The 24,363-nt window shown below is 28.2% G+C and overlaps 2 protein-coding genes across 7 annotated transcripts in view; one reads left to right on the top strand and one right to left on the bottom strand.

The window, feature by feature from the left end:
* Positions 1–635: 635 nt before the first annotated feature.
* CaBP1 (Protein disulfide-isomerase A6 homolog CaBP1) lies at positions 636–13,832 on the bottom strand. The gene is made up of 10 exons (XM_071182194.2): positions 13,747–13,832; positions 13,478–13,622; positions 11,505–11,562; positions 10,636–10,881; positions 9,772–9,990; positions 8,338–8,487; positions 7,103–7,333; positions 4,863–4,948; positions 4,071–4,167; positions 636–1,137 (listed from the first exon to the last, which is right to left on the bottom strand). Exons 1-10 carry the CDS (start codon positions 13,772–13,774, stop codon positions 1,051–1,053), a joined length of 1,347 nt encoding a protein of 448 aa, XP_071038295.1. The 5' UTR covers positions 13,775–13,832; the 3' UTR covers positions 636–1,050.
* A 4,730-nt stretch (positions 13,833–18,562) lies between these two features.
* The window catches only part of IntS9 (integrator complex subunit 9), a 29,862-nt gene continuing 24,061 nt past the window's right edge, over positions 18,563–24,363 (top strand). Inside the window, exons 1-3 of one of the 6 annotated variants that reach the window (XM_016063924.4) lie at positions 18,563–18,752; positions 22,869–22,996; positions 23,092–23,155. In XM_016063924.4, coding sequence (XP_015919410.1) covers positions 18,711–18,752; positions 22,869–22,996; positions 23,092–23,155 — 234 coding nt within the window. In that variant the 5' untranslated portion in view covers positions 18,563–18,710. Of the gene's footprint in view, positions 19,154–19,738; positions 19,903–20,422; positions 20,442–22,868; positions 22,997–23,091; positions 23,156–24,363 lie in introns of those variants that run through there. The other 5 variants (XM_016063927.4, XM_016063925.5, XM_071182193.1 and 2 more) reach the window with 5 other exon arrangements.

Raw genomic sequence — 24,363 nt, 5'->3', positions numbered from 1 at the left:
GAGAATTTTACTTTAGGGTGCATGGAAGTGTTTCTTCTACAAGCAAAGAAGAAGGGGCAGGTGTGATATTCCGTTCTAATTAGGAATTAGTTTTTTTTTTAAAAAAAAAGTCAATAGTTTAGCCAGTAGAGACAACATAAGTTAAAAAGCAGTCGTGAAATTTCTGTTTTTATATTTCCGGGAAATAAAAAAATAGCCCACATACTACTTGCACACTTCCATCCACTTTTAAGTAAAAAAATTTTTATAATTAAATTTCGTATTAAATATTTTGAATTACATCAAAAAGTTTCAGTCAAGTCTACACATTAAAAAAAAAAATTCTTAAAAGATATATCAAAATGAAATACATGAAAAATATTGTAGAAAAGTCTTTAAATTCCATTAAAAACATGGATCGCAATTTAAACAATGCCATTAGAAAATATTGAGTATGTTGGTTAAAATTACTTTATCCATAGTCTCTGCAACAATAAAATAGTTTAACATGCAAACTAGAGTATGTTTAATATAGCTATTAAGTGAAAAGTAAACAAAGCATATGTGTTATATCACTTTATTATATGGGACCTTCGGCAAGGAATTTTAATTTATTCTCTGTAATTTAACCTTTTCTAGATTAATAAACATGAGACTAATAGAAAAATCTATTTATTACAAAACATTGCCATGGACAAAGGAAAGAAAACAGCTTTGATCCATAGTTAAGTATGAAGACATTTGTGATCACGGCCAACGGTTCCAATGGAAGAGAATCAAACGTTGGTGAGATCTAGCCTGACAAACTTCTGACAACGATACACAGTGACACAAATGTTAAAAAATAAATAGAAAACAATGCAGACGTTCATAAAATAAAGTTTACTTCAATATAAACTATAATTCTGTTATTAAAGCACTTCCAGAAGTTTGTTAGATTTGCACTGGCCTGTCTCGGAAAGAACAAACAATTTCCGCACTTCTCGATGATGAGACAATAGTAGCAAATGATAGATGAAATCAATTGTAGTGATTTGTAATGCACAATTATTTAAGTTCTATAATCACATCTCAGAGTTCAGATTTTCGTTTTTGTGTGTCCGAGTCATCATCAGAAAAGTCAACATCACTCAAATCGATATCTTCTTCTACAGGTAACTGAAGAGAAAGAAAAATTATTAGTTTTTAAAAATTTAGCTTTTTTATATATAAAATTAGAGTGTTTCATTTCAAGTAACTCATTTCATGATAGAAGTTATATGTGATCCTTTTTTTAAATTTTCAATGGCGACGAACTTTAAAAAATCTAACTAGTAAAAACTAAGAACAATAGAAGAAATATAGAAAAGTCATCAGGGTGGCCACTCAAATCGGGTTTCAAATTTCCCTGATTGTTCCAGGTAAAAATCTTAAAATTTCCAGGTCAATGTGCTTTTTTCCCCCTCATAAAGTGTAGGATGTCTACAAGAAAAGTGTCAATATTATAAAGTATTTTATTTAAAATATTATTTTTTTTAATGTTATTTTATCATCTTTGACTCAGGGGATAGAGTGCTAGCCAGGTCACCTCATGGGAATGGAATCTATTCTTTAAGAAACCATTGGAATTTCATGTGGAATTTTAGTTTAACAGGGTTATAACGGACCAAATTTTTGATGTAAGTATTGCTAAGTTGGTGGTATTTCAACTGCTTGGCAATAAATTTTGGTCTGAAAGTGGGTATAACAGATGGTAAAATAATTTTAATTAAGAAAATTAGTAAATAATTTAAATTAGTAAAATTAAGAAAAAATTCCAGCTTTTCTTTAAAAATCCCTGATTTTTCCAGGTTTTTATCCAAATTTCCCTGACTTTTCCAGTATAAAAAAATTCTCTGATAATTCCTGGTTTTCCAGGTGGGTGGCCACCCTGGTCATTGTCTCATTCAGTTTCTGGCCTTCCAGTAATGTTCAACCAAGGTAGTCCCCCAAAGTGCTCTGAAGTAGGAAATAAGGTAGCCATCCATATGGAACTGCTTCCCCGCAAAGGGTCCAGTAGGGGTCTGGAAAGACATCAATTTTAAAAAGATGTCGACCAGACAGTCCTGTTGATTAGAAACTCTAAACCACCTCAGAGCGGGGCCAGTGGAGTAAGTAAATTTTATCTAAGAATGACCAACTTTTGTAAGCAATTCAAGTACCTAGTTCCTCTTGGTGATTCTTGGATTCACAATCTTTCAACAAGACAGGACATCTCGACATTTCACCCACATAGTGCAAGATTACCTTTAACAGACATTTCCAGAATACTGGTTTGGGAAACCAACAACCTTACTTTTTAACTTTTTTTTTGCATGGAGTTACACTAAATCCCCAGCGTATAACCATGGGTGCAAGTTGGAAAAAAGGCCAAGACTGAAATTTTTTTGACTGAAATACCTAACATACACAATACTAAATATGCAAAACTATGTAAGAAAGCTTTACCATAATACATCAAGTTTAAATACTGTACAAAAAATATTTATTCATCTGTCTTTTGATAAAATAACAACAGGACATAAGAAAGTAGACCAATAACGTAGACCTAAAAAATATTTTTAAGGACAGAAAAAAAAATTCCGATTTCCGCCTTCGAGTCAGTCTTGTTTCCCTCTTACTTCCCTCCGCGGACATTTTCGAAAGACGGAAATCCGTCCTGGGGACGGAAGACTTGCACCCATGTGTATAACACACACACAAAAAAAGGGAAAACCCTGAACTGCTCTTGATTTAATGATCACGTTTTCACGTACTAAGACACAATATAAATGGTTCAAGGGCCTAACCCAAAATATTCTTCTTCTTCTTCCTTATCCCCAAAGTTAGCAGGGCTAAGCAATATCCATGAAACTCATGACCTGGAGGAAGTCGACCACCAAAAGTGGGTTATTCAGAATGTCCTCTTTGTCTAGACCAAGACAGTCCAGGATATATTGGGGAGAAGCCTGCATGTTGTGGCACCTGGGGCAGTTTGGGTAGGATTTAACACTACCCTCGAAAGAAAGGGACTTAAGGTGGCCGCTGATAAGCCTGGTAAGTGCTGTCTGTTCCTTGTGATTGCACCGAATGTTGAGTGCACCTCCTGGACGGGTGCTCTGGTACCAGTGATGTTTGGGGGGTACGAGCCAGAAAACATTGACTTCTTTTTTCTTTTTTGATGCCAGTTCCATGAAGGTGAGTGAACTTGGACTCAAAGTTTCTTCTGCCCCCTCCTTAGCCAGCGTGTCGGCGATGTCATTGCCCAGTACCCCAACGTGAGAAGGGATCCATTGGAGGTGGACTTAAAATATTCTAATTAGTGCAGATATTTTAAATTATGAAAGTCAACAAAAATGCTCTCTCTAAACACATATACATTTTTTGACAAATTTGGAGTCAGATCTCTCAGATAATTCAACAGTATTTTCACTTCATTTCGAACAATGCTTCCTTATACTATGCACAAATGGCAGCATAATTAAAAGAATTTGCCACAGGGATGCATTATAAAGAAAACAATTTATTTACAAGAAAAGATGTGAATAAGAATAACAGGTAAAAAAAAAAGTTGCGAAAAATATTTATGAAATAAATATTTATTTATTTATTTCTTCTTTAACTAAGTTTAATCAACCATATTCTCATTCTTCCAGTAAAAGATATAATATAAAAGCTGTGGAAGAAGCTCCTTGAACTATGCTTTTATAAGTATTTAATACGTAAATGATGTTACAAACGACGAAAAAAAAATTCTTACACAAATCTATAAATTAACGCAATTTCATATTAACATATTTATTCAACTATCAGTAAAAACAATAACTTTGTTTGATTCCATGAGAGTGTTCATGGTACGGTATCATGGGTTCATGAAACCAAACATTCCCAGTTTTACTTTCTAGCTGGGATTCTCTATTCCATACCCTGTAGTTCATGGTAGGGCCCCAGGGAAGTTATGTTGAATTCAATGAATATGTGAGGTAGGAGTATGTGTGGATGTGTCAAAGTAAATTTTTTCTTCTTCTTTTCTTGAAATGAGTTAATTTCTGAAACACCCTGTATAATACAAATAGAATTAAGCCATTACATACTTGTCCATCTTTGCCATCCCAAGGTTCACTGTCAGTAATTTCTGGTAATTTAGCACCTTTGATCGGAGAACTGCTACCACGTCCAACAGAAACAGCTCTGTAACAAAATAAAGGAGATTAAACGAAAATTATTTAATCAATAAAACATTTCAGACAATGTTCTTAGAAGATGGAATTAAAAAATTTAGAATTTCATTAAAGCAATGCCATGATTTATCAAAACTTCTATGCCTATAAAAACTTGAAGGGATGATTTTACTTGCCATGTGGTCAATCTTTTTTGAGAGATAAGAATTAATTTAAATTTGTTAAAATGATAGATTTGGTTAATAAGCTGATACATCTCTTCAAAATTCTTCTAAAGCTCTAGTATTCTCTTTTTCTTTGTATATTCAAATGCATGAGAAATTGCTTGAATCTGATCATCATGGTGAATTGAAACGTTTACAGGACAAATTCTCATATTGTTGCTGTCCTGCTTAGAAAAGCTATCAAGTTATTTAGAGTAGTAAAGATGTTATCCTTATTATCACAATATTTAAAACAAAAGACGACATTTGGATTAAACAGCATTCTATTGAAAACAAATTTTTTTTTTTTTATAGTAAGGTTATAAAATGTGATTTTTAAAAAATTTTCTTTGAAAGTGTTTCAAATAGCAATAATTTTAAAAAAACTTTAAATAAGGAAAGTACCGTATGAAAAAAATTGTTTAAAAATAATATTCATAAAAAAAAAAACATTTCTGAAAATTTAATAACACTACAAGTATATTCTAAAACTAAAATTTACCGAATATGTTCAGAAATTCCATCAAAGCTGAAAGGTCCTCTAAGAATTGAAAACTTCATTTTCCTAGCATTTACAACAGCCATAGCCTGAAAAGACAAGAAAAAAAATATATAGTTGGAGATAGAAATAGACAACATTGGATCATTCTTCAAGAAAAATAAAACTTATGAATAAAAAATTCAAAACCTTTTTTCACATGGAAATTTTATAAAATTCATAATTATTACTGCATACCTGATAACCGCTAGTAATTCCCCCCCCCCCTTTTTTTTTAGTTTCTTTAGCATGTAGTTTTTTTGTATTCATGAAAAACATTCTATAAATTATTTTCTATAGAAATAAAAACTGTTTGATTAGGGCACTATTTACGCTTGGGAAATTCTTTTTGCTGTGTGCAGTGTGTTGAAAATTAAGAGATGCTAGCTAGGACAAGTAAAATGCGAAGACACTTGCAGGTTAGCCAAGTGGGTTGGAATGTTGTTCTCAATTATATGTATTGTGAGACAAACAATACCTCTTAGCATCCAAACTGAGAAAATTAAATATTATAATCAACTAACACACTTAATGTGAGCATGAAAATGGTAAAAGTGTGAGAGCATGAAGCAGTGGTTAAAGTGTGTTCTTGATTGATTTAAACATTTTAGAAATGAAGAGGAAGATAAGAGTTCTACACTTTTTGGACATCGCACAGATCCAACAATTTTGTTTCAAATGATCATGAAAGAAGCATTTGCTGATGGTTTCTAGCAGCTATACAAATGATTGAAAAGTAAATAGCATCTAATGGCAATAATTTTAAAAGCCGGTTAATGTATTTAGTTTCTATCTCTTGTGTCCTATAAGATCATTCACCAAATTTTTTCAACACACTATGCTGTTTTAATTGGAATGGAAAATTTTATTCATCCAGAATATAACAAATTTTCAGGATCAACTTCAAATGTGTAAAAGGTCCTTTGAAGTTTTGTTACATCAGTTCAAAAAATTACATTAGGGCTTTACATACGGTAATGTAAAATTTTGAAATCTTGCACTTTTTAAACATTTGATTAATTAAGGCACCATAATTTTGTGGAGAAACGCTGCCAGGGTTTGTAGCCAAACCTCTCAACAAAATATAAGCACCTTTAAAGTACTTTTTAAGCACTTAAAAAATATATTTAAGCACTATATACATTAACAAAATGCAAAATTATTTTCTAAAACTTTACAGGATCATGATAAAATAATTAGTTTCTGACAAAGAACTCATTTCTGGATTATATTAGCCATTATAAAATGATAGAGAGATTTTTCGGTTTGATTTCTTCAGAGGGTGAAAAATGAAGCCTGAAATTGAGAATATCTTGGAAAATGCAGCAGAGTTGCACATGAGAGTGCAAGAATCTCACCGAACCCAGCTCAGTACACGCACCTGTGGCACCGCAAGTATTTCATTAAATATATAACATGATTGGTGCCTTCATACGCTATGGACCAAAATGGATCATGGTCGAATTAATTGTGAAAACGTTGAATAGAACAATGTGAAAAGCACGCTTTGGCATAATATGTGGAAAAAATCAACATGGTAAAGAAGAAAAAAAAACTTTTCGATAGGGAAAATTAAGCACTTTTTAAAAACACCCAATAAAAAAAGTACCTTTAAGCACTTTTTAAAAACGCTACGTACCTTGGCCACCCTATATATATAAAAAACCCAACCCAAAGCTTAATTGATATTTTCTGATGCATTGATGGATGACCCAGTTTTAGTATGGATCTTTACCACGTATTTTAAAATTATCTAATGTATTAACATTTCTATTTCACTTTTGAACTTGTTTCTAGAACCCCCAACTCTTCCAATTTTTATTTTTTTATATTGAATAAGGTCGAAAAATTTTTACATCTATACTTTATTATTAGTTTAAAAAATTTAATTTACATTTATCTTAACCACAACTACATTTAAATAGAAGATGCTTTATAGAGGGTTTGTCAGTTATCTTATTGTGTTGTAAGTGTTGGTTAAACTTGAATTGTATGCTTATTCACAATCTAGTTTTAATAAGCAGAAATTAACTTAAGAACATTTTTAAAAAAATATAGTTATGGAAACAGTTAAAACTAATCCTTTGAACACTACAGAATATTAAATCCTAAAAATATTGCTCAACATTTGGTTGAAAAAGAAAACCATTTATCGATGTTAAAAAATATTTTTGAAAATAGATACATTAAACATATTCACATACAGGGTAACCAAATCCACCAATGCCCAAAGAGTCTTCTAGCTGTGGTTGTGCCATTGCTTCGGCCCAAATCCAGCCCCATCTATTCTTTCTGAAACGTTCCCCAGCTTTCTTTAAGATGTCAAGATATTCATTTCTGCAGGCAGATTGGCAGTCCAAAATATGAGGTAAAATACTGATGACACACAAGGGAGAATCTTCACAGGCTTGTTTCAATATTTCATTATTTGTGACCTAAAACAGCAATGAGTTATGTTCATTATACTATTATTATCATTAAAATCATGAACTGTGCTTTTTTAATTAAAGAAAAATAAAACTTAATTTGGTGTATTAAAGACTAAGCTAGATTTGGTCATTTATAAATCTTAATATTAAAGCTGCAAGAATTAAATTCATATATTTTTCAACATTATCAAATAATAAAAAAGTTCTCATTATTTCATATTCATTGATATTAAAATATCTATGAATGACAAATAATGAAAAAAAATTTCATGCTAAACACTCAAATAGTTAAAGAAATTTATTTTCATAACTGAACTTTAATTCTAACAGTGAATATTAATGACTAAGCATAATGAATTTCAGGAAAATATTTCATATTGGAAAAATCTTTGAGGAATTTATTTAGAATATTTCACCATTATTGTACATTAAATTTAGCAGTAAACATTTTGCTTCCTTTTCACTAATTCTTCAAAAATTATGAGATGCAAGAACATCAGGAATTTTTTGTTTTTGTATCTGAAACAAGGGATTCATCTGAAGCATTGACACAAAAATGTAAAATAAGAGCAAATTATTTTTTAGAATTTCTCACAATCCTTTATAAAAATATCTTGCTTATTTATTCTTATTTAATTATTAAAGTAGTTGCTTATAATTAAACTTTTGCTTAGTATGAAAAAAATTTTTATAATTTAGATTGTAATATGTATTGTAACAATAATTCAAAAACAATGTTTAAAAAATTTTATAGATTAGAATTTATAATAAATTGGAAAAAGTTTTACAGTTGAAAAGTGCAATGAAGACAATGAAAACTTTTAGGAAGAAATGGTATGAACTGAAGTAAACTTTTATAATTATCTCTCTGTAACATTTTGTTTACTTACATTCTAATGCTTAAATGTTTTTTTTTAATCTGATTTTTACCATCTAAAAATTTAGAGGATTACGGCCTTTTATTGAAAACATTTTGCAAGTTTTTTAAAGAAAAATTATTAAAACCATACTTGTAAGACTTCAGGAGGAGGCACAAGATCTGCATGTTTTTCTAAAGCCCAATTTATAATGTCTGATGCTGTTCTACCTCCATCATATTCTTCAGCTGATCCATCTTTAACACCTTGTGGAAAGAATTTTATAGTAGGAAATCCTTTTACCTAATATACAAAAACAAGCATCATATTAAAATATATTACAATTGTTTTTTATTTGGATAAACTCAATACAGTTAATTTATAATTTTTTTTTTTAAATTTAAAAACTACACATAAAATTTAATTTTTTTAAATGGAGATAATGAAAAAAAAGCTAAGGAAACTATTTTTGATTTTTTTCTCTTGCATAACTAAATTTCCCAAATCTTAGCAAGCAATTGGTCTTAGAAAAAAATTGCTTAATTAATTATCAATACAAAAATATGGGTCTTGCAAAACATTTTTTTATTTTTTTTTATTTTTTTTAGAAGTAACTTAAAACTAAAGCTACTGACAATTTTAAATAAAGATTATTGAAAAGCAAAGAAAATTATCCTTGATATTTATTTTTCTTTTACATTAGTAAATTCCCTAATCTTAAAAGACAATTTAATTTTTGAAAATATTTCACAAGTTAAGTGTTTATAATGTAATATATATAATGTAACATAACATCTAATGTAACATAACATATAATATAACAATATATAATAGAACATATATAATATATATAATATAACATAATATATGATATTACAAAATATAAAAGGTGGTCTTTATCTATTACCTCCAAGTTTATAATTTTTTGAACCTTTAAAACTGAACTCACTGAAATAATCTACAATAGGCGTATGCTTACACATGAAATATTCTTACCATTATCTTAAAACTAAGTGGATTTAGAAGCCTAGCTTCTTTTTATATATAGTAAAAATTCTTCAAATCAAATTTTTACATTACATAATATTTTGGTCAAAATTTAAGAAATACAGCAGTCCTTTATAACATAAACCTTGAAACGTGATGTTTTGAGTTTTATGGAATTTCACGTTACGTAGATCATTTCACTTTAAAAATGCAAAATATGTATTTAAGTGCTTATGTTTCACAGAAAAAAGTTGAAATTTTCTGCAGCATTAGAACTAGTAACAAACAAATTAATAAATTTTCGTTTGTTAAGCTTTCAAAATTTAAACCTGTTAGCAAATAATGTAAAAAGTTAAGAAATTTCAATAAATAAGCAAGAATTTCAAATTTCACTGTTAACACTCAGAAAGCTAGTATAATTTATAGAGAATTGCGGTTTAAAGAATTGCATTATATAGATCTTTTACTGTATAAAACTTAAATAAAATTAGAATCCATTACTAACAGGCATACTCCACAAATAAAAATTTCTATGTTGAATTACAGACGATGGAACAACTGGAAATAAAATTATACATAAACAATCTTGATGTCACTTACACCATACTTATTGGCTATTATTGTATGAACAGTAGCATCTAATGCGCCTAATTTAACTTTTCCTTTTAGCTCAGTGGCGGCTTCAGTCCAGTGGGGTTCTAAGCGTTTACAATGTCCACACCAAGGAGCATAAAACTCAACTAGCCACATGTCTTTACTTTGCAATAATGTTTCTTCAAAATTAGAATCAGTCAGTTCAATAACATCTTTTTTATCTCCCTAAAATATAAATTTTATCAATGAAATGAAACATAACCATATCATTTATATACATCAGTCAAATTAAAATTAAAAGAAAAAATATGTATGTAAGTAAATAAAAATGTACAGACATTAAGTTTTCTTTTTATATCATAAAGCTTGACTTAAATAATTATTAAGCCTAACTTATCTTTCCTCAAAACATATACAACGTTCACCAGGGTTCTGTCTAGGTTTTTCTGAAAGGTACCTTTTTTGTGAAAATTTAGGCATAATTTGTGAAACTTAAAAATTACATAAAAAAATCAACACACAAATATGGATTTATCGTTTCTTACGGGATACAAAAATAAAATTTTAAGAAAAAGTATTTTGTGAAATTTTTCCTAAAGTTGAATTTGTGAAGATACCGCTAAACGGTAGTAAATTTGGCCTAGACGAACCTCTGATCACATATTAAGTAAATTACTGTATCAAACCAAAATATTCAAAACTAAATCACTTCAATATTTTTAGTTTACATATAAATTAGGAGAATGCGTTTAATAGAATGTATACCTGTATTTTTCATAAGTAAAAGAAATCTATCGATACTAAGGGTTATTTTATCAAAGTTTACTAAATGTAAAGATGTTTAAAATCAAGTAAAAATTTTTTTTTTACTTCTTTACGACTTTTGCCTCCACCACTGCTATCACTTTTCTTGCCACTTAGTTTAGCCTGCACTTGTATTTTCAATTCTTTGAATAATTCATCAACCATTCCTTGAGCAGTTCTAGGACCTGAATATTCTTTTGGTTTATTTTTATTAGAGCCAAATATTTTAATGGTGGGAAATCCTCGAATTTCATACTTCTGTCCAAGAGTTTGATGTTGATCTGCATTTACAGCTCCTACTTTTACAATACCCTAAAAGATAATGCATTTTTTTTAAAAAGAGAGAGCAAAAAAAAAAAAAATTCCTTTAAAAAATCATGTACTTTTGAAATAATTACCTTTTTTAGAAATAAGTAATAAAAAAAAAGAAAAAAAACACACACACAATAAGGATAGTATTGAAGCACGTAAAAATAAAATGATCACAACAGATGAAGAAGAGACTGAAAGCAGCAAAACTATTTTATTGACTGATTAAATAGAAAGGAGCTAATCAAAACAGTTAGATAATTTCATTTAACTCAGACTTCCACATTAGTTATTTGACATATATTAATAGCATTTAATGTGAATACGTATGAACATTGTAACAACTCTTTCAACCAATTATTTGCAAATTAAATGAGTTAAATAAAATATTTTATAGTAGCAAAAGGATGAAAAATTATTAACATAAATACAGAAGTAGATCTTACAGAAATTTTATTTTAAAAAGAGAAAGAAAAACATTTTTAAATAATTTTTTGATATTATAAAAATAAATTTTATAACTTTTCATAGAATATTTAATGATTGCGCAAGCATAAAATTACACTGAACAATTTTCCTAATAGAAGAAAGAATAAATAATTTTAGTACTTTAAATTACTAATTACCTTTACAGCAGCTGCCATTTTAGAGTACTCTGACACTAAAGCTTGACAATGACCACACCTACAGTAAAGTAGAAATAAACATATAAGCAAAAAAAAAAAAAATATTTATATTTACAAAAACATTGGAAATAAATCATTTATATTTAAAGTATTTTAATAAAATTTTTGATAAAAATAGGATTAACTTCATAATTTAAAAAATAAACAATATTCCAAAAATTAAAATAGTTAAAAATTTTAGTTATAGATACAGATTTGAAATATCAAAACGTGGAAATATCTTCAGTAAATGGATATAAAGAAATGTTAGATAGAAGTTAAATCATTCCAGACTTATTCTCTATTAATCATTTAACCTATTTATATTTTTTCAATGTAAAACATTTCTTTCTTATATTATAAATTTAATGCAAATAAGTGATACAAAATATAAAAAAATGTCAGGTGCAAGTCAAAGATATGGATTAAAACCTGTATTATAATGAATTTTAATTAAATATTTCCCATTTCCTTTTAAACAATAATTTTTATTTAACTTCAATAGGCATATTATTTTAATAGCTATAATTTTTATTTTAACATTTAAAAAGAAAAACTATATTTTGAGACAACATTGAATGTATACTTGCCAACTTAAAATAAATTCTTTTTTAAACGTTTTAAAACACTGAAAGTAAAAAGATTATTTTCACATTCTTCTCAATTATGAGTACAAGGAATAAAAATTAGAAGCTTCAATGTTAATACACACTTTCTTCATCAATTATTTTCCAACAAACACTCTAACACTTAGGTTTGTAGTGCTTACATTGACTAAGTTAGTTACTAAGTTAGTATTTTATCTACATATTTTGAGCATAACTATAGTTTCACTACCTGAAATGAGTGTGCAGACTTAATAAAAAGATTACAATATAATTTTTGTAACTGAAGCATATTTTTCAAAATGTGAACGTTACTTAATCTATCTTATTAAAACATTTCCTTAAGATCTGAAAAACTTGAGATCAGATTCCTAATATAAGAACAAACTAATTCAGAAGAAGGTAAACCTTGCATATCAACCAAAAGTAAAAAAATAAAAGTACAGTATAAGCATTGATATAAAGTAACTTTATGCAAAGTAACTATTGCTTGAAAAAAATTATAAAGGCAACTAATGTTTAATGCTAGTAAGATTTCTATAATTTGATGCTTGTTCCTAAATCACCAAGTTTCGGTAACAACCGGGTAGTGATCCAAACGAAACTAAAAAATAGAAACTAAAAAATAAACGTTACAAAAGCAGACAAAATTGTAAGCATTTCTGGGCAAACTACTATAGACATTTTAAATCTAATCAAAGTAGAAGAACTCAATAGTTTCAATTGACGCAAACAGGTACATTGAGATATTTCTAAATAATTATAATTTCCAACAAAACTTCTATTTAGCATCAATACAGTATGATTCCTGTATAAGCAATAAACATGTTATATAGTGCTTGTCTGACATTAATATTGAATTTGCTTTCTTTCAATGATTATAACAACAATGCTAAAAATGTTTAGAAGCTAATGCACAAAATCTGTTTAGAAATGAAATATATATTCAATTGTCTAAACTGATATAGGTGCAGATATAATATATCCATATGTTTTTGTAATTTATTCTTAATTTTCTTTTATTATCTTGCTTCTTATATTGGATCTGTGGCAAAAATTATAATTACACAAAGATCTTCGTACGTAGATCAACTTAAAAAGTGAATCTATAATTTAATGTCAGTAGTAAAATCTTGTAGTGTAAAAATATTTGCAAAAATAGGACCACAATAAAATTTAAATAATGAACTTCACCTAGTTTGTAAATTTTTACGACTTTTTTAAAATTGATTCTGGCAACATTATACATTCAACAAAATCAAATATTTGAAATTTATTTGGAAATCTGAACAAAGCTTGAACTAGTCAGCGTCAGGAAGTTTTACATACCATGGTGCATAAAACTCAACAATCCATATATCATCACTATCCACCACTCTAGAGTTGAAAGAAGACGGATTCAGTTCAACAACTTCATTGTTATTTTCATAAAATGCAAATGATAGAGTGAAAACAGCTTGGAGAAACAATAAACCTAAATATAAAATGTCAATAAATACAATGCAACAAAGTAACAAAATTAGGCATACATTAGGAAACTTTGATGTTTCCTAAAATAGATTTTGTTCACATTAATAATAAAATTCATAATAATTTACCTGAAAAATACATAATTTCAGATTTCATAAATACCGGCTCAAATAAACATCGAGGGACCCGGCTCTTCTTAAGTATGCGTATGCTTACGTATCACTAATCATCAACTTATGTCTGTGGGTACAACCGGCTGAGCAACTGCGCATGCGCTTGAAATGCTTGGCTAGAATTTAATTTTCACCAAATAATTTCGAAAAGTAACCCTGTTGAAGAGATTGCGCGGAGGTATACATAGTTTGTTGCTTACAGGTGTAATTAAGTGTAGCTTCGATTGCTAGTGTAATACTAAGCTCTTTATTTATGATTCATTAAATAAAGTAAGTTAATTGTTTTAAATAATTTTTTTCTGTTTATAATTTTGTATCAATGTATTTAGAAGCGTTTACGACATTTTATAATTCTAATTATCTGTGATAAAGTAGTTAAAGATTTCCACGTTACTGAGTTAGGCTTAGGTACATATTTGTTTTCCTATTTTATCTTTGATAAAATAGGAAATGTAATATAATATAAAATGTCTGTTAATAAAAGAGTATTATTTTAAATATTCGGTAGTTTATTCTTTTGCATATTTAAACTGTAATCAATAAAAAATTTCTGAACTGTTCTAATTCTTTTATGTGTGTAGAAAATATAATAAATGGTAATTATATGGTTTTAAAAGGTGTCAATGTACCATCATTTACAATTGAAAGGTTATTAATTGTAAATGATGGTATATTGACATTATAATTACTTTTCTTTAAGATTATTTAACCGTATGTAGATTCTTAAATTATGATACTTATAAAGATGAATTTATTGAAATTTTTAGATGTGTTTATAATCCCTATTGTATTTCTATGATAAAAAAAATTTGACTACTATGATTGAGCTTACGTAGTAATGTGGTAACTGTAGACTTGTATATCACATTGAAGTAAATTTAACTAAGTTAATATAAAAGAGCACCATAATAAATCTATCAAATGTTATCTGAGTCTTTCATTGTTTTATTATTGGGGTAGTTTTTACTAAATGATGTATTTAGCGACATATATTCTACTGAATCTACTTGTGCAAAATTCCAGTAAAGTTAAGATTATTTTATAATTATATATATTTCCCATCAATAATTGATGAAATACCAGAATGTATATAAGTATTGTAAGATTTCTTAAGCAGAGGTTGTGCAAGCATTACCTTTAACTGTGGAGAAGTGATGCAGTTTAGCGATAATCTATGATGCACAATGGCTCAGTGGGGCTTTAGTGAGGGAACTTGTTTATTATTTTGATATCAGGTCTTTCTTTCTATTGCCCCTTCTAAGCCGCATCTTTTGATTTCCACAAACAATTTTCTCGATGTGGAGTTTTTTGGGAATCTGATAATATAGGTGTATTAGTAAGTATAATGGTGATTGGTGAGTATATTACCTTATATGTATATATTTTTTGTTTACATCATCTTAAAAAGGGATATATATTGTATTATTAAGTTGTATGTGGAATTCCATGTTTATTGACATGTACTGCATTATATTTAAGTTCTTTTAGCAACTAATATGAAAAGTTCATTTAACCTATGGACAGGGTTGGGTTTTTGACGTCAAAAAGTGGTTTTTGACATGACAAGGGTATAATACTGGTTTAAACCGTCAAAAATGTCAAAAACTGAAGTTTGATAGAATAGAAGTTTGCCATTATATTGAAATTTAATTATACTATAGGTAATCAGCAGGTTTTAAAATATTTTTTAATTAAAATTAAGGTAAAATAACAGATTTAAAATCTCAGAAATTTATATTCAAATGCATGTGCAGAAAAATTTTGCACAAAAATTTTTTAAATATTTATATTTAAAATTTTTTTTCTTCTTTTTGATACTTAAGAAAATTAAAAGTTTATTACTATGCATTTTTGACATATAAGGAACATATAACTAATATTTATAAGGAACTTACAAGTTATGTTGTATAAATACAAACTTGATACAAGATACAAGTGTATAAAATTTTTTTTTTAATGTTATACCGAATATCTTTATTATCCAATATGTTAATTTGAATTTAAAAGTAGTTATATTTATGAATAATGATAAATATAATTCATATTGTTTATTATATTTATTTATAAATATTACACTTATCATTTTAAAACAATTTTTATCTCTTAATTTTTTTTTCTCCACTTGTATTAAGAATACAAATAATGCATATCTTGAAAGCAAAAAGTGATTATTCAACAGCTGAATATTTAGATTTTCAACAAAACTATATCGTATTCAGCAAAATGAAATTCACAAGTATTTGGATAAACTAAATTTTCAGCATAGTAAATGAATAGGCTGAATATACTGTAAATCGACACTAACTACTCTGTGTATTTAACAGAAAGCACTTAAATTTGTATTGTCTTATGTTAAAAAGATTATTAAGAAGATTTAAAAGAATATAAAAAAAAAAATTTCTTTAAAAGAAGATGTCTAATGTACAAAACTGCTAATGTTTATCTATAAAAATGTCTAATTTTTAGTATAATCTATACTATACACTAAATTTGGTTATAAATAAATTTCTTAATAATATCACTGCAGATTTTCAATAACACATGAAAATGAATACGTAATATTACAAAAGATGTGAGTTTTCAAAAGTACAAGATTTTGGTTACTATTCAAAATATAAGTGTTTCTTCAAAATTTAAACATTTTTTTTTCTAGAACATATTTAGAAACACTATCCTTTAAAAAATATAAAAATTTTATGTATTAATTAAATTTCACATATAAATATAGGTTTTTGACATTTTCGACATTTTTGACAGTGAGGTTTTTGACGTGACGGTTTAAACCATGGTTTAAACTGTCAAAAACTGTCACATGTCAAAAACCTGCCAACCCTGCCTATGGATTTTGGATATCTAGATGTTTAACAATTTTGTATAGTGCATATTAAGTGTTGCATTATCTTACTAAATCTAAGAGCCAAAGTAGGACAGTTAGTGAGGTATTCATTGGTGTCCAATGTGTTTTAATTACCATGTCCAATCATGAGCAAAACATTTATGAATGCTAAAGGGGAAAGGTCAGCTTATCCGATTCACTAACTTTGAAAATTTACACTAGGACATTACCAAAAGTGCCTCTCCTTTTGTGGCGAAATAATGACAGTTGGTAAATAAAGAAAAATAATGACAATTTGAATGGAATACTTTTATTATTTAATCTACTAATCGTGAATCAATATGTTTGTGCTTATACGTACTGTGTAACAATCATTGCAAGAGGGTGCATTTTTATTTACAAGCGTAGCATGCCTAATTTTTTATTTACAGCTTGTTCAAGGTTTTCACATGAATTCCCAAATAATAAAGCCTACTGTTCAGTTTTTACTAGTACATGGGCTTATGTACAGTTTGAGTTAGTTAATTGATGTTTGTTTTATGATTTTAATATTTTGTGGTGTGTTAAATGGTTTTTAAGATAAAATATGCTTCTCTTGGTGTTACTTATTTGATAAATATTTATTACTTAGTAAGTATAAGGCATAATAACAGCTTAGACTTAAGTACAATATGGCAAGATAACTTATATTTTAAGAAAGGATATACCTATTATTTTGAAATTTTCTAACTCTGATGTGACATCAAAAGTAACCACTTAAAAAATGTTTTTTAATATTAATTACATTATTTTATGATTGTTAGTTATTAGAAAGTGGTATATTTTAAATAAACTTGTAAGAAAAAAAAATCATTTTAAAGTACTCAGAATGCAAAGGGTTTAAGTGGCTGAATTTCCATGAAACATTTATTGGCAATAGTTTTTAAATTGTACTTAAAAGATCATAATTAACAACTAAATGTATAATTTCAGTAATGTGTCATTATATACTTGTCTATTTTTGTTTCTTCAATTCTAAGAATCTTTTTAAATCTTCTGTGTTACAAATACATATTTTAAGGCAAATTATGCTTCGCCTAATCATGTGAGAAATAATAATTAAAGCAGTAAGATTGTCATAATCATATTGAAATTATATTATTTAATCATATTAATTACAATATTTAATCATGTAAAATTAATTTACATATAATGACACGTAACAATAATTTTACCTATTTGTATGAAGTAGGCTTTAAATGAGTGTTCTGAATAGGATCAAATTAATTTTATCCATGTTTTGTATCAATCTTTAATATTTACAAAGAATGAAATGTTAAGATAGTGAAACTGAATTACCAAATACTCTGTTTTTCAATTGTATACAATTTCTTAATGAGAAAAATATGTACTACCACTTAAATAATAGATTTTGTTAATATATAGCTATTTATCTAACTATTCACATGAATTTGGAATGCATATATATACATACATATGCTTGAAAAATTCTTTTAAATAAAAAATTATCATGAGTTTGCATACTTTTAAAGATATGGGTATAGCCAAAGATACTATTATATAAGATTAATTATATAATAGTATATTACAAGTTAATTACTTCACACACTTATTTTTTCTTGTCATGAATATTATAAAACAATTTTAAAAACTCATGTATTTTCTAAAAATTCATTAATAACTTAACATCATTATTAAATGAAAATTTATTCCTCTTATCACCATTTGTTCGTTGAAATTCAGCGCCATCTGGCAATGATTTAATAAACTTTCTATCCAAAGCCGAAAATCTCGCAGCCAGTTGTAAAGAGATAGGTTTGCAACATTTGGCAACTTTTCGTTGTTTACAACTGGCTGAGGCGTCGAAAAATTTCGCCCTGCGCATGCGCAGTTGCTCAGCCGGTTGTACCCACAGACACAAGTCTAATCATCAACAAACAGGCAGCTGTTTAAAAAACGTATTTGACAGGTCGTGGCCAAGCTTGATTGGTCCACGATCAGAATCGTGGCTTTCGCTTAAAAAAGCGTAGTTTAACTACTTCTTAATGAGTGCTCTTTATTTTGATAACTAATTACTTTGCTGATGAATTCTGAAAAGAATTTTCTAAATACTTGCTCAATAAATGTAACTAATTAATAAATATGCACTTTTAAAACAACTGTGACGGTGACTGAGTTGATTTCGATTTTAGTTACGGTTTCAGCGAAACATAATGTAAATATTTTCTAACGTGTGCGTTCTAAAGTTTTCTACTAGTAAACTGCACAAACTTTTTCAACTTTTTATAAATGGTTCGAACGATGGATCATATTCTAATTTTTAATTATTAACGAACGAACTATTTGCCGCCGCACTAATATATTAACAATAACAAATAATATGTTTTCAAAACATGCGGTTTCGTGATTTCGGCTTTTAAATTTAATTTCTTAAGTTTGATAAATTTCCTTTTGGTGTTTCGAAAAAGTTACACATCAACTATACTGTAACAAATTTAGCAACATTGGGAATCAATCATGAAACTAGTTAATATTTTTTCTTTATTTATCATTAATTTTATTTGCATTGTATTTGATTTACATTGATTGAATGTATAATTCTGTTTGCTGTTGAATAAATCACTACTTTTTTGATCACTAGATTACAAATCAAGTTTAATTGCGAGCTTTTGATATAAATTAAATTGTAAAACTATACTCTGGTTGTTAAATATCCTCCCAAGCAATATTAATCTTTCTCTTATTCCATTAATTATGCATTACAAATTATATGAGAAAATAAAGAAATGGGGAGATTTCCGTATCGTGATTTGTGGCAGAATAATCGCGAAGTATTGACAACCTCCCAGCAGTGGTCCGCGAGAAACTAAAAAAAAAATCATCACAGAAAAGTACCAACTCGAAGAGTATAACTCGTAGCCACCCTCCTGAAAAGATCTACATGGTTTTTTTTCAAAAAAAAAAAATTCAAGTTTAAAATCTAGTTGGCACAGCTATTGTAGTTGGTGCGACAGATCATGATACAGAAATATCCTTTTTTTTAACAAATTATTTAATATTCTCTGAGCTTCTTTGTTTTTGTATGACAATTATCTTTAATTTTTGATGTAGGACAAATTTATCAAGTATCTCTCACTTAATTCTTAAGAAATATTGTCATCAAGGAAATAGGACCAGAGTGGTACTGTTTGATTTCATGGGGTCTTGAGAAAACCTATTACCACAGTTACTTACATTAGGTACCTATTACCACAAAGAGGCCGTTGAAATGTTATGTGAGTTCCTAACAGAGGTTATAATTTGCTTATTTTTTTCTGACCAAGGGGTAGGAGGAGTATAAGCAATGACAATGCTTTCCGATTATATTAAAATCACCTTATTTTCAATATTTTCTTAAAAAGCAAAATAAAAATGTAACAAAAAAATTATAAATGGAAAAATTTAAAATGTGAAATAAAAGTTAAATTTAGGGAATGAAAAAGTTAGAAAAAAATTTATATGAAGAATTTCATAGCTCAAGAGGGGAAAACACAAAAGATTCCTACTGAATATTTGACTCATAATTTTACAAAATGAATTATTTCTTAAATTTTGTTTAAGGCAAAGTTTAGTGCAATTCCAGCACCACTGAACTTTAGGGGTATCCAAAATCGATTTGCACTTCAAAAAATGCAGTTGTGCATCTTTTTATTTGAATTTAATTCTGAAACTGAAAAAATAGTAAAAGTTGAAGCAGAAACTCTGTAGGGAGGTGTAGCAACTTTCTTACGTGAGCATAGGAGCGAGTTGTGAATTGCTTAGTGTTGCTGAAAAGGTGGGTGCGAAAATTAAAATTGCTAAAAATATGCCTACACAATATTTGAACAGTTCCATATTTTTTGTATCTATTACCATAGTTATGTTAATTAATTGTTATTAATCAATAATAGCTTATAAATTTTTTATGGACACTTTAAATGGAATAGTACTTCAGGCCCAAACGCAAGAATCAATCCCTGTTCTGAAAATCTCACTCCATCTATTTCAAGCTGTAAAAAGTGAAATTGAAATTCCTTGTACTCCAAAAAGAAGTATAGGCATAAACTTGTCACAAGTACATCAGTGCTGAGCTGATAAGTTAAAAAATAGAAATGTAGTTTAAAACTTAGTTTTAAAAATAAAAATATTTAGAGTTAATAAATTCCTAATATCCCAATTTATTGTTTTAATCTAGCACAATTGTTTTTAACTTTGACTTGTTAATTATAATCAAAAAACTGCTTTGACATTGTTCAATCATGATCTTTTGGTGAATTTTTTTCTGTCATTGGGGATAATAATTGTCATAGGGTTGATTTGTTTTTGAGGTTCTAGCAGAGAGAAAAAGTGATGTGATGGTGTGTTAAGGGGAGTAAAGATATTGATGTTGCCATTTCTTCAGTGATATTTATTACTAGTTTAAGAATGCAATACCTGATATACATTTGTGTAAAATTTTCCGCATTGTTGTTCATGACAGATTTTGACAAAAGAGCTTAGAAACTATTTTTTAGGAAATTAATTTGTCGTTTATACCTAAGTGATTTCTGTTTTGTATGCTATTATTAGGGCCCTATAAATTATGCGGAAATTTTTTAAAAATTATGCGGCAATTTTTAAAAATTATGCGGCAAGGATGCGGTGTCTTTTAAAAATTATGCATGCAGAAGTTAGTCCAGAAGCTGCGTTTTCTTTCAAACTCTGTCTTTGTTTTGTAAAAATTTGGCCGTAGCAGGATACAGCTCTTTCACAATCTACTGAATTAGGAAGCACTGAGAGCACTTGTCTTGCTTTTTTTGTAAGTCTGGAAATCTCTCTGAGACTACCTCTGAATTCCAGAATCTAATTTAAGTCCTGGTTTGAACATTCTTTTACATATTCTTTGTAAGCAGCATACTCGAGTTTTATATCTTGACCACTCATTCCTGCAATATTCTTGAATACATCGTCGTCTTCAATATTGAGGTTGACTATTTGTTCTGGATCGAAAACTCGAGCAGCTTTCATGAAGTTTAATGCAGGTTGACTAAACTTGGGCCTGCGTTTTTTGAATACGTCTAGTTCTGGAGAGTAGTAAGTATTCAACTTTGCAATTGTTTTGTGAAACACTTCTTGAAGAAATACGTTGCGTGAATCTTTTCGTGAGTATGATGCCTGAGAATTACATCGAAGTTTAGACCGCAGATCAAAAATCTTATTGTAAGCTTTGTGAATAGATACACCACATGTTTCGAAAAAGAGAAGAGTATCCATTAATATCTGAGCGTGTTCTGCGATGAACTGAAAGTCTTTGCAAACGTACTTGCTTTCCATCAAAACTTTGCACTGTTTGAGACAAGCAGTGTCAGGAGTAAGGTTTATTTTACTGCTGAAAAATTCTATGTAAACATTACAATATTCAGCATGATATTGCGCTGATTTAAACCAGGAATTCCACCGTGTCTTTATTGGTGCTGGACAAAGTTTAGCTTTCTTATTGTCATCTGTTAAAAACTTTAAATATCGGCGCTTTCTTGCAGGACAATGCTTGAACAATTCCTTAAAGTTTCCTGTGAATTTGTTCACCTCTGTCAGATTCTTAGAAAGATCTGACCACCTGACCAAAAAGATTCTTGGAATTGAAAAGGAAGATATATTTCAATTGAAAAAAAAAAAACCTTTAAGGAGAAATTTATCTGGTAAACGAATACATTTTGCTGAAAAATAAAAATTATACAGATATGCTGCGATTACGCGGAAAATTGTAAATTATGCGGATAATTGTGAATTATGCGGGTTTCCGCATCTTCGCATAATTTATAGGGCCCTAGCTATTATATCTTTTTTCATACATGATTTTCAATATTTATGGGTCTGTTTAGGCTTCAATATTGGTTTACTTTTATCCAATCTGGTGCCCAGGGACAAACATTTGTTATAAATTGGCTGTATTTTTTAATTATAAAACTTATGTTTTCCAGTACAGGGATAAAGATTTAATATACTTTATCTGAATTTTCTTGCTTTAATAATTGATATTTTAATTATTTTGTTTAAAATATTAAAATAACAATTTCCAAATTAGTAAGTAATGCTAAACATTTTCATTGGCACTGATAAAAATGAGTCAAAAAAGCTTGGTGAGGAAAATTGGCTGAGCGGGTAGAAAATCAGTTCCAATAACTCAATGATTTTAATGAATTTAGAAGCCTTTTTTAAAATATTAATTTATAACTTTTTACAGTATTGTTTAAGTGCGCATCCAAACAAGCCATGCAATATTTTGACTTTCAAAGGAACAACTGTTATGCTGGATTGTGGATTAGATATGACATCAGCTCTTATGTTTCTTCCTCTGCCTCTAGTTTACAGGTATTGTTCTTATTTTAAAATATTTATAAGTTAAATATGTGTGTTTAATCTGATCTCTATTTTCAACTATTTTTGTTAAATTTTTATTTTTTTAGTCCTAGGTTGTTTAATCTTCCATCATGGATTCCAAGGAATACTAGCGATCCTCAGATAGAAGGGGTGAGTAGGCCTATTGACATTTCAAATTAAGAAATACTCAGTATTCCGCATATACCCAGGTGTCCTAAGAATTCTGCCTAATAATCCTTAAAAACCAACTTGTCATTTTAAAGGAGTGTTTGGATTTAGACAATTAACACGAAAATTTAATTGTCAGAACTCACTGTTATAAGATTTACGGTATATATCTTTATATAAGTCGACTTTTAAACTCCTAAAATTTTCCTAAGATCTGGGGGTCAACTTTCACACTACTAATAACGTCGGACAATCATTGATCGGGACATATTTATGCATTATTAACCACGAGATAGATATGAGCCATCCATTTACCTTTTTCAAAAACTATTTTTAATATGTCAATCTCTTATTCTTATTTAAATCTGCATTATTCTCTTATCAAATTTTTTTTTTCTTGTTGAGTTTATTTTAGAAACAATACTTTAAATTATATTTAGAAAAAAATTAATATAGAAATAGTTATAAATAATGAAAATTATAATAGAAATAGTTAAGATAATTTATTTAAGAGTATTTCAAGAAATTTAACACAATGAAATTTTTTAATTTTTAAAAAGACTTACTCAAAAAAGACATATTTTTCAAAAGATTTTACAATAACATTTAAATCCACATTTTGCAATATATCTTGTATAATTTTACACATGACAACTGTAAGATCAATGCAGAAATTTCCTGTTTTTGTAAGTGTGTTTAATATTAAATATCTTTAACTTAAGACAGTTTTGTAGACTTAATAATTTTTTTTTTATTTTAGAAATTTTTATACTTGTTTTCTCAGCATTTGACTTATACATCTGACAAACCAAAAATTTGCTATCTCGTAATTGAAAATAGGTGGTTGACTTATACACCAGGATATACGATGTAGATATATATAATTTATAGTTATAAATTTATCTGATTTCTCTCATGAAAACAAATTAAAATACAACACAGTTGAAATGTTTTTAATAAAATTGTAACTAAATACTGCATTAATTAATTGTAATTTAAAATTAGAGTTAAAAATTATTTAACAAGACATTTTGTAACTAATGAATTTTTTCTTTAATTGAGTGATTGTTTCTTCATTATCATTGCCAAGCTATAGGAAACTATGGTTTCTTATCAAAATTTCTGATTTTGCATGTTTTGAGGGATATAAATTTAACTGTGTTGAGTTTTTGAAAATTAACTTTCGTGGA

This window comes from Parasteatoda tepidariorum, chromosome 4, assembly GCF_982258835.1.
Source record: "Parasteatoda tepidariorum strain Cologne lab strain chromosome 4, Ptep-v5.0, whole genome shotgun sequence".
Classification (NCBI taxonomy): domain Eukaryota; kingdom Metazoa; phylum Arthropoda; class Arachnida; order Araneae; family Theridiidae; genus Parasteatoda; species Parasteatoda tepidariorum.
The sequence above is the reverse complement of the archived record's forward strand: the minus strand, read 5'-3'. Positions and strand labels throughout refer to the sequence as shown.